This window comes from Salvia hispanica, chromosome 4 (genome assembly GCF_029641045.1).
Source record: "Salvia hispanica isolate PSC_SH4W2 chromosome 4, Shi_PSC_v1, whole genome shotgun sequence".
NCBI lineage: Eukaryota > Viridiplantae > Streptophyta > Magnoliopsida > Lamiales > Lamiaceae > Salvia > Salvia hispanica.
In genome coordinates, this window is record NC_142695.1 from 17,464,678 (window position 1) to 17,476,528 (window position 11,851).

Consider the following 11,851-nt stretch of genomic DNA (forward strand, 5'->3'; position numbering starts at 1 on the left):
TCATATAGACAGAAACAAAATTTCCCATCATCCATTCATCCTACACATCCACCTGCATCTATATTTATCCCCATTGACTATTCACACCATATTCAAAGCCATATCAATATAAAATAAAAATAAAATAAGCAATGATTGTCCACTTGAAATTCAGTAAGCATCAGTCAGTTAAAAACCATGACACCTCCACGACTCTTCCTTGCACGCTCCAATTCTTAACCACCCCTTAAAAAAAATGAAACCACCGTCCCTCACGGCGGGCGCCGCCACTCTCCGCCTCCTCTCCGCCGTCTATCTCCTCCTCGCCGCCGCAGCCGCAGCCGCAGACGATCTCCAAACGCTCCTATCCATAAAAGACGCCTTCAAAGATTCCAACACCAGAGTATTCGATTCGTGGGAATCCAATTCCAACCTCTGCAGCTTCAAAGGAATCTCCTGCGATTCCGACGGTTTCGTCACAGAAATCCAACTCTCCAATCAGAACCTCAGCGGCGAGATTCCTCTAACCGCCATCTGCAGCCTCAACCGCCTCCAGAAACTGTCGCTGGGGTATAATCAGCTACGCGGCCGCGTTTCAGAGGATCTCAGCAACTGCTCCTCCTTGAAATACTTAGACGTCGGAAACAACTTCTTCTCCGGCCAATTTCCCGATGTGTCTTCGATCAATGGATTGGTGTATCTCTACGCTAATTGCAGCGGATTTACCGGCGCTTTTCCGTGGGATTCTCTGAAAGGAATGAGTGGTCTTCAAGTTCTGAGCGTCGGCGATAACGCGTTTGATCCGACACCGTTTCCGGCGGTGATTTTGAATCTCACGCGGCTGAGCTGGCTCTACTTGACGAACTGCAGCATCCAAGGGGAGATTCCGGAGGAAATTGGGAATCTCGTGGAGCTTGTTAATTTGGAAATGGGGCAGAATTTTCTCACCGGAGAAATTCCGGCGGGGATAACCAAGCTGAAAAAGCTCTGGCAGCTCGAGCTTTTTGCCAACAATTTGACGGGCGAATTGCCGGTGGGGCTGCGGAATTTGACCAATCTCGAAATGTTTGATGCTTCCTCCAATTCTCTCACTGGCAATTTATCCGAAGTGCGGTTTTTGGATAAGCTGGTGAGCTTGCAGCTTTTTGAGAATCAGCTTTCCGGCGAGATTCCGGCGGAGCTGGGGGAGTTCAGGAATCTGGTGAATGTGTCTCTCTACACGAATAGCCTGACGGGCCCGCTGCCGGAGAAGCTCGGCTCGTGGTCGGAGTTTTACTTCATCGATGTTTCGGAGAATTTCCTGACCGGCCCGATTCCGCCTGAGATGTGCAAGGGGGGCAATATGAGGATGCTGCTGATGCTGCAGAATAATTTCTCCGGCGAGATTCCGGCGAGCTACGCTAGCTGCACGACGATGACCCGGTTCCGGGTGAACAAGAACCGGCTGTCGGGGCTGGTGCCCGGCGGCCTATGGGGGCTGCCGGAGATGAAATTAATCGACCTCAGCGAAAACGACTTTGAAGGCCCGATCACGGCGGATATCGGCAATGCCAGGTCGTTAACGCAGCTTTTGGTTTCCGATAATAGATTTTCCGGCGAATTGCCCGCTGAAATTTCCAAGGCTTCGCCGTTGGTGTCAATCGACCTGCGAAACAACGGCTTCTCCGGCGTGATTCCCGCGGAAATTGGGGAGCTGAAGCAGCTCACTACTCTGCTTTTGCAGGGGAACAAGTTCTCCGGTTCTATTCCGGCATCCTTAGGCTCTTGCCACTCGATCAATGAGATTAACATGGCGGAAAACGCCCTCTCCGGCGAAATCCCGCCGTCCTTAGGCTCTCTGCCCACTCTCAATTTCTTGAACTTATCAAGAAACGAACTCTCCGGCCCAATTCCGGCGACTCTGTCTTCTCTAAGGCTCAATCTCCTCGACCTCTCGCACAACAAATTATCCGGCTCCGTTCCGGCATCGCTTCTCACGGAGGCGAACAACGGCAGCTTCGCCGGGAATCCGGCCTTATGCAGCGAGACGCTGTCCGGATTCCGCCGGTGTTCTCCCCAAGCCAGGATGCCGGATCATCTCCGCCTTGTCCTGCTCTGCATCATGATCGCCTTCGTCGCGTTGCTGGCCTCGTTGGCCGGCTTCTGCTACTTAAAGCGGAAGGCCGAACGCACCGGGGAACGGTCGCTCAAGGATCACTCATGGGATCTAAGGTCCTTCCATGTCCTCACCTTCAAAGAGGATGAGATCATCGACGCAATCAAAGAAGACAATTTGATAGGGAAAGGAGGCTCAGGCCATGTGTATCGTGTTACGGCTGGAAATGGCAAAGAATTGGCTGTCAAACATGTTTGGCATTCCGATGAGTACGCCGGGAGAAAGACCGGCAGCGCCACTCCGATCCTGGGCCGGCCTCGGAGCTCCAAGCACCGCCAGTTCGAGGCCGAGGTCGAGACGCTGAGCTCCATCCGTCACGTGAATGTGGTGAAGTTGTATTGCAGCATAAGTAGTGAGGACTCGAGCTTGTTGGTCTATGAGTACATGCCTAATGGCAGCCTATGGGATAGATTGCACACTTGCCAGAAGCTGTCGCTTGATTGGGAAGCGCGCTACGAGATCGCGCTCGGCGCGGCCAAAGGGCTGGAGTATCTCCACCACAGCTGCGACGAGCCGATGATCCACCGCGACGTCAAGTCTAGCAACATCCTCCTCGACGAGCATCTGAAGCCCCGCATCGCGGATTTCGGGCTCGCCAAGATCCTTCAGCCGGAAGGGTCGAGCGAGTCGACCCAAGTCGTTGCAGGAACCTATGGCTACATCGCCCCAGGTAAACCTACGTTCCTTTTCTTTCTCGTTGTTTTATGCAAATATATATCGTGACGCGGTTAGTCTGATATTTTGTTATTTGGGATTGTAGAATACGCATACACCAACAAGGTGAATGAGAAGAGCGACGTGTACAGCTTTGGAGTAGTGCTGATGGAGCTTGTGACGGGAAAGAGGCCGATCGAGACGGAGTTCGGGGAGAACAAGGACATTGTGGAATGGGTGTGTGGGAAGCTCAAGACTAAGGAGAGTGTGCTAAGTTTGGTGGATTCAAGCATTCCTCAAATACACAAAGAGAATGTGATCAAAGTGTTGAAAGTGGCGATTCTATGCACGGCTAGGCTTCCCACGTTGAGGCCTTCAATGAGAAGTGTGGTGCAAATGCTTGAGGAAGCTCAGCCACTTCAATTACTTAGCATTGTTATCACTAAAGATTTTGAGGGAAAGAAGTAAGAATGGGAAGTTAGTTAGCATTCCAGTCTATCGAAAGAAATGCGAAATAGTTGTAAGATTATGTCGCCAAATAGTTGTAACCTTGTAAGACATTAGAAAGTTAATAAGCGTCGTAAGATTATGTTGAATTCTACTATTGTCACATGTATAACTATATGATGCAATCGAGCATCTTTTAATTAAATCCTAAAAATGTGAATACAACGATATGCCAACCATGCTTGTGACAATACAGTGACAGGAGTAACAGAAAAGCAATCAATTTGTAACTCTTGTCTAATCTTTGTCCTAACAGCGGTTAATGTCATTTTCCTTTAACCAATTGTTTTTGTATACACTAATTATATACTTTCATTAAGACATCACTCAATATTTGTTTTGGTGTGTCATCATTTGATTTCAGAGACCAGAATATTTAGCGGGTTCTTTATCTTCTAGTATGATATTGCAATTTTAATTTTTGTAAACAATAACTTGGTGTCATGTCAATATTTATAGGCTATAGCATAGCATATGGTATCAAACAAAAATAATTGTAGGATATGTGAAACGCATTTAAATAGCGTTTTAGATGTTAGTTGGCGTGCAAGATGTTAATCTTCTAGATGGAATATTAAAATATTATTCCAATTCTTAATTATGTACATGACTATATAAATACCTACTTTAAGGTTTTCATTTTAGAATTAATCAAAATTTCACTAACATAAATGATTTGCGTGCATCTACTGCCTAAGCCCTAAGTCTAGCATAATATCTAATCTTACGAGTGGATAGATAACACTTGAAAATCAAGAGGTTCAAATGTAGTTGGAAGAGAGGAGCGTGTAGAACAAGAATATTGGTAACCATAAGTATTATTATTTACAATATGCATATTTTCATACACGTTGGAGATAGATTTGATATTTTTTATTGAGATACTTTTTATTTTATTATTGAGAGAGACAGTCTTTGTGTGCTCGCGTGGCACAGTTATGAAACCATTCAATAGCTAACTTCCCCTTAATTAAATAACCATTCAGCACGTAATTAAGTATTAGTACTACATTTAATTATTTACTACTCTTTCTGTCCCATGTAATTAACTATTACTACATCTAATTATTTATTACTAATCCTGATATACATATGGCTATAGATGGAGAGTTACTATGCATCAAAGTGCACCGAAGTTAATTTTGAATTTTGGGACAATCCATCATAACAGAGTTATGTTCATTGAAGGGTTATGTACATTTTTTTTCATACTTTATTCCTTATCTTAATTTATTCGCTATTCATTTTTGATTAATATTATTTATAATTTTATTCATTCACCTACTTTATTTCCTTTTCCCTGACATACTAAATGCATTTTTTTAAATCTTTCATGTACGGGAAAGAAATGTCTAACCAGAAAGTAATTTGTTACGTTAGATGTATTAAGAAAAATTCTGTTTATTTACAATCAAAATTTGTAATAAATACACCAGCAATGAGGCGGCAGCAGAATCCCACAAATTAGTAGTATAATTAAATGATTTTGGATTTTTGGAGGACCTTGTTATGATACCAAATACAGTTATGATACCAAATACAGTTATGATACCAAATACAGTAAGATAATATACATACTTTATTCATCCAATATAATTATACCTTTTTTTTACGAAATCAAAAAAATAAATGTTTAAATGGAATAAAATACAGAATAAAAAAATAAAATATGAAAGAGAAAAAGAAAATAAAGTACTCATTCCATCCACTATTAGGAATCCTGGTTTACTATTTTAGTCTGTCCGCCTCACTTTTATTAGTAGACTCTACATTTGACTAACTCATTCAACTCATATTTTATTTTAAAATTAATATATAAAATTTGGACCAACATTCTATTATATTTCTTAAATTATGTGTCGAATTCAAATGAGACTCCTTATAATAGACAAAGAGAATAGGAAAAAAAAATTGTTTACAAAAAAAAAGAAAAAAAAATTACCTTAGACGGCTAGTAAAATACGATTCGAATAAAATATGGAGTACATGATTATACTATACACCTTGATAGTTGATACCCACTATCCACACCAAATAAGTGAGATACATTTGTTTTCCTCTCCTTACATTTGTTGTATTCCTTTTAGGAGGAAGACTTTTTGTTTATTTCTTTTAGGAGAACGACAAAAGTGCGGGAGCTGGAAAGGAAAGGAATGCTGTAGGAAGAAAAGTATTCACATGGGTAGTAGATATATACATCAGGAATTTTAGCATGAAATATTACGTTAAAGAATTTTTTTTTTTTTGAAAAGTAATAGATTTAATAAATATTACTACAAAATGTTATTATAAGTCTGTACTTTATTTAATCTTGCATTTACTAATTAATAGTAATACTTTATATGGGAAAGAACTTGATCTAAACCAGTTTTTTGTAAGTTTTATGTACAAAAATAATACTAACTTTTTTTAATAATAACAATAAATTACGATATTTTTTTAAATTAGAATGGATCATAAGATGGATTTGGATTGAGTTCGACTTGATTTGGCTGAGTTGGGTTTGGGCCGCGTTGGGTCATTGAACAATAAACTGACTAGTTTCTCTGGCGTCTAGAATATAACGATCTTTTACAAAATCTGAAAACCTTTCATTTGGTCCATTAATTTCTAAAGTGTAGGCCCATTGGGCCCATCCTAAATTTTGGGCTAATATGACTAGTCCCCAACTCCGAGAAGCATTGCCCTTCAAATTATTGTGATTTATTTTTATTATTCTTGATTTAAATTTTATAATCCATGATATGTTAGATGAAAAATACAAATATTTTAGATTTAAGTAATTATTTGTTGGGTGACTTACGGCCTTAATCTGCAAACTTGGTCGAGTAGGATTAATCGGATTTCGCCAAAGGTGAATTCGATACACGTCTGGTCTAACAAAAAAAGTGTAATTTTACCTTTCTAACCGCATTACAAGAGCTTTCATTTTCGTGTTTAATAGTGTACATATAATTAGTATTGTATCTTTCATGGTTATGAATTATTCTTTTGAATAAGATATGCATCAAACTAGTAAACAATAGATTATTCTATAGTTATGGTGCAAAAAAATCACAATTTTCTTTTTCGACATTCTAAAAAATGTATCAATTTCTATTTTATTAGAATATCCTAGACCCGCTCGTTATAAATCAATCTTCTAGAAATTCATTAGTTGCAAATTACAAAAAAACCACTAATATAGACCAACTATTAAAGCGTCCAACACGCTGCACGTATTCCCTCTTAAATGTAGCCATGGTGAATGAAAATTTCTAAAAAGAAAAACTTATGAGGACACGAATATTGAGAATTACCCGAGTTGTAAAGTTTTAAAAATAACAACAATTAGCGTTCCTAAACTTTTTTTTGGGACGTTTTCATTCGCGTTCTCTAGTTTTAAGTTGGGACACCAATAATAAGGACGTTTTTTAAGCGTTAGTGGTATACTTAGAAACACAAATTAACATCCTTAATTGCATTAAAAAATGTCCTAAACGTTTTTTGTTTATTGTAGTGAATGTTAAACTTGATTTGCTTTAAGCATTGAAGAGATAATGCGTCCCGTTTTAGAGAACTTTTAGAATGACATGCGATGTGGTTAGCATTCCTATAATAGCGGTAGCATGCAAATTCTTATTTGTAATTGTGATTGGTTGTATTAATATTCGAATGGTAAGGGTTCTTTTTTTTCTTGATCAAAACCTATAGTATAAGTATTTATTAATAGATAGTAGACGGTGCTCACTTTGAGTGCATAGAGATAAACAAGGCGGAGGATGAGGTCATCGTGCGGCATAGGCTTGCTAGACCTGTGTGGAATGACCACATGAGAGACCATTTGAGAGAGCACCTTAATATTAATGTTGTGCACTTCTGAAAGGTAGATGAGGAGGTTTGGTGTATCTATATCTATAGGTGGAGATGAGGAGGTTTAGTGTGTCTATATCTATAGGTGAAATTTTTCACGGATAATAAAATGCTTCACAATTTTGGTGTAATCTTATTGGCCAGGCTGAGATGTGTGAAAACTAACATACAAATGTGCAACTCAATACTAGGCTTCATGTGGTATATTCATTCATTACCATTCATATTGATTCATTACAATTCTTAATTTATGTTTGCCTATTTTGTTATTCACGTCTTATATTCAAAAGTATTCTCTTTCAATTTTCTAAATTTTTAAATCTTGTGATATGTTTCTCCTACCATATATGTATATGTAGAGCATGTGTTGAGCTTTGCTAGTGATCAAACCAGATTAATTTATACATTAATTATTTGAGTGCTTCTAGCTCGATAAAATTAATTTTATTTTCAAATAGTGCTAATAGTTGTATGTAAAACGATTTAATCATAAATGCGATTTAATCAAATACTTTTTTTTTCAAATATTTATTAATAGATGGTGAAGACTATGAGCTCGAAGCCAATGATTTAGTCGATGCTTCAAAAGTTATTACCCCTATGCAGTAGAACGTTATCAATAAATTCTTAGATTTTATTTCAATTGGATTACTTTATTTCTCTTTAACAGTAGTAATAGATTAAGAGTGGTGCTAAATGGCCACATTATGGCCAGCCATAATATTAAAAAATTATTAAAATTTTGTATAGTTAATGCCATATCGCTGAAATTAATGCATCTAGAGAGTAACAATTTTTTAAAGACTAATATACCCTCAAATATAAAATAGTTATGTTGAATATCTATTTAGTAGTAGTAGTATCTATTTATATTCAACCAATAATACGTACAATTAGGACTTTAAATTCCATTCTCCATTTTTTATTTGATGCGAAAATTAATAGAACCAACTCTAAGGCATGATGGAAAAAAAATAAAAATTCTCCTAGTTATTTCCCAATGCCAGCATTTGAAAAACATTGAACCATTAGTTATGTAATTTAATTATTTTGATCAATTTAAATTATACTAATCTTTAGTTATTATAAATTATTTAGTAATCAAACATGCACTTATTTATAATCAAACACGTATTTTAATAATTCAAAATGAGGTACCAAAAATTATTCAAATTATTTAATATGTACTACTGTATAATTAATTTTGAAATCATAATATAATATATTTATCATATTTCAATTCTATTTTCAGTGATCAATTTTCAAGTGAAAATTTATCAATGAAGTACTAAAAATTATTCAAATTATTTCAAAATTTCAATTAATTATTCATAAAATATACTCCTGATATTTCAATTCTATTTTCAGTGATCAATTTTCAAGTATATAAATTGATATATGAACAAATTGTAAAATATTTTTGAAATAAATAAATTGTAGGAGTATGAAATAATATGATTAATAATTTCATAAGTGTGAGACATTATATTTATAAATATTACTAAAGTGTGACACAATAAACTTTTACTCCGTACAAAATTGCAAGGAAGTCTTATTGTCACAGATAAATTCTCAATTTAAGTACTTATTTCGTCCCATAAAATTATACTTTTTCTGTCCCATAAAAATATGTGCACTTTCAGTTTTATAAAAATATGAGCATTCCATTTATAGAAAGTTACCCCAATATATTATCGCTATATATCAAATTATTTACTACAACTTATATCACCATCAAAACATTAATAATTATGTTGGTCACACTATCCACTAACATTACTTTAACTACCATTTTCATCATCTATCTTACTTTACCAATTTTGTCTTAATACTCGTGTCATATCATCCTCCAATATTTTTATAGGACAGATGGAGTAGTACAATTTTTCCACAAGAGTTATGCACTTTCTAATTTGGAAACTCTTTTTCTCTAGAAAAGTGAGATTCAATCTCCACTAACAATACCTTAATTACTTTTTTTTTTACCCGTCTCTTACTTTATTAATTGTGTCAAACCAAAAGTACATACTCTGAGACAGGGGGATATTAAAATTTTCAATTTACTATTCTTTGTTGAATTATGCTACAATCAATTTGAACTTATATTAACTGAATTAATCCCAAAAGATAATTAGGAAGAATAATTTCATAATTTTAATCAATTTTAACTATACTACTACTACTATTTAATTCTAATAACAGAATTCATCGTAATTAAAGACATGCATTAACGATGAATATTTAAGCAGCAACAATTATTTTATCGGCCCATAATTGAATAAATACTTTTAATTATGATGTGAACTTTTAAGTTTAACTAATTTTTGTTTTAAAATACATTTAATCATAATATTTAAATAACCTACAAATATTAGAACTAATAAAAATATTATTTTAATATTTTTCAAAGAAGAGTATTTCAATATTAAAAACATAATATGATATTTTGATATTGTCAATTAATTAATTATATACTCCATATAATATTATTTTGCATTAAAAATTTATCCATGTTATCTATATAAGTCAATATTGTTACTATTATAGTATGTTATTATTAGTATTATTAGCAAGTTTAGTTTTTGGTGTGTAAGTTGTATATGTGATTTATATTTTCAGTCTAGAAGACACGGTACAATTCTAATACAGTACTCCTAGAACTGTATTATTGTGCATAAATTATATGGAGTATATATGTGCAAGTATGTATGCTTGCATATAATAGTTAATAGTATATTTTATGATCATGTTTAATAAGATCAACTAATTTTAAATATAATGTTACTCCTAGTTATTCTAATTTGGTAATCAATTTTCATGAATGTGCAAAGTTATATAATTGTATTGCATATCATATAAAGTGTACTTATCATATAAAGTGTACTTATATACTCCATGTCTCTTAGTTAATAGGTATGATATGATTATTTCCAATACAACATACATATATAATTTGACGTAAATTGTGCATAAATTGTTATGGGGAGAGAATGTTGTAAATTTAAATTTTAAGCAAAAAAATGAGAAAAAGGTACTTAAGTAAAATTATCTTAGCACTAACTATTACTACTAATTTATTGCATTGACCTTTATAATTATTTACAAAAATGCCATTGTGTGGCTGGCCACATTATGGCCACATAACATTACTATTTGACCGTTAGTAGTAATCTAAAACTTTTTGTTTTAAGTTTGAACATAAATTGAATTGAAAGTAATGCAAATGGGTTCGCAATTAGTTATTTTGATTGAGCGAGTTTTTCTAAAACATTTGGCTTGATTAACTCGATGGGTCAGTTTGGAACTCGAAGAGTTAGTCATGGGTGGACCCAAAGTGAAAGGGGGAGGGGCTTAAATCCTAATGAAATACTTTTTATTTTTTTTTGAAATTTAGAGTTTAGTGTAAGTTATAATGTAAAAGTCCCTATAAATTATCTAAATTACTCAAAAATATACATCAAAATAAAATATAGAAATCTAAACTCCTATCGATAATTATTTCTACGTCCGCCCCTGGTTAGAGTTATGATTTTTTATAATCCAAAAAATAAATAACTCGAATAGCCTACAATCCGAATAGTTCAATTGATATCCCTAATATCTGCTATACAAATACTACTACTTCTATTTACCAAACATACATTAAAATCCGTCCAATAAGAAATGATCCACTTTTGATAATTTTTTATTATCCTAGTAACTTATACCATCGACTTATTAGTAGAATGAAAAATATTATCCACCCAAATTACGAATTTATGCATCATCATCACGATAGCAAACGTACTACCCATAAATTGAAAGATTCGATGAGAGGCCTTAATGAAAAACATTTTCCCAACTAAATTACGCATTTATGGATCATCGTCACGATATCAAACGTATTCACCTACTAATTTTTAACTGAATTGAACGATTCGATAAGAAACGTGCACGCCATAATAAACAAAAATACCATCGGTAATTAATTTATTGAAATAAAAAGAGAGAAAAAGCCAATAAAGCTGATTTCCAAATTCCACACACTAACCGTCTCTCTCCACCCCAAACCTCCTCGCCCGGAGCTGAAACCGCGTCACCGCCGCCAAGAACCTCACCCCCTGCACCGGATCCAGTGCCTCCACCACCTCCGCCAATGTCCACCCCTGCAGCGCATCCGCATTCTCCACCACCCCTCTCATCGCCGCCTTCACCTTCTCCACCGCCGCCTCCATCTCCACCACCGCGCCGCCGCCGCCGAACTTCTTGACCAGGCCGTACACCGGCGGCTCCGCCACAGTCTCCTGCACCCTGGCCATGGCCTGCGTGATCTCCCTCTCCCTCCGCCGCGACTCCGCCTTGACCTTGTCGATCCGCCGCCGCTGCGCCGGCGAGAGGTCCGCCGCCGCCAGAGCCCCGTCCATGATCGGGAAGAGGATCGAAGGACGGAACCCGGAAACCCAGAGGAGAGAGAGCTCGAAGGAGGTCATCCACGGCGGAGATATCGAAAGGAAGACGTCCTCCTCCACCGCCGCCGCCTTCTCGCGGTAGAACTCACGGTAGTGCGCGATGACTCGGGGGATTATGTCGCTGCATTCTCGATCCCGGTCGGGGCCGGAGAGGAGGGAATCGAGCTGACGGAGAAAATCCTCTTGGCGGCTGAGCCACCCTTGGTAGAAGGTGGTGAACTTTGCCATATTCATTTAATAGACTCACACTATAAAC

General features: G+C 36.4%; 2 protein-coding genes across 2 annotated transcripts; one reads left to right on the plus strand and one right to left on the minus strand.

Moving 5' to 3' along the window:
* The first annotated feature begins 95 nt into the window (after positions 1 to 95).
* On the plus strand, positions 96 to 3,384 carry LOC125193976 (Leucine-rich receptor-like protein kinase family protein). The gene is made up of 2 exons (XM_048091951.2): positions 96 to 2,804; positions 2,895 to 3,384. Exons 1-2 carry the CDS (start codon positions 236 to 238, stop codon positions 3,254 to 3,256), a joined length of 2,931 nt encoding a protein of 976 aa, XP_047947908.1. The 5' UTR covers positions 96 to 235; the 3' UTR covers positions 3,257 to 3,384.
* A 7,705-nt stretch (positions 3,385 to 11,089) lies between these two features.
* LOC125197291 (protein RESPONSE TO ABA AND SALT 1-like) lies at positions 11,090 to 11,823 on the minus strand. Its single transcript, XM_048096015.2, has one exon. It carries the CDS (start codon positions 11,821 to 11,823, stop codon positions 11,173 to 11,175), a length of 651 nt encoding a protein of 216 aa, XP_047951972.2. The 3' UTR covers positions 11,090 to 11,172.
* Between the last annotated feature and the right edge of the window lie 28 nt (positions 11,824 to 11,851).

Coding starts and splice junctions, on each gene's coding strand:
- LOC125197291 (XM_048096015.2), bottom strand. CDS start 11,823: ATGGCAAAGTTCACCACCTTCTACCAAGGGTGGCTCAGCCGCCAAGAG.
- LOC125193976 (XM_048091951.2), top strand. CDS start 236: ATGAAACCACCGTCCCTCACGGCGGGCGCCGCCACTCTCCGCCTCCTC. Junction 2,805..2,894: donor CTATGGCTACATCGCCCCAG/GTAAACCTACGT, acceptor TTGGGATTGTAG/AATACGCATACACCAACAAG.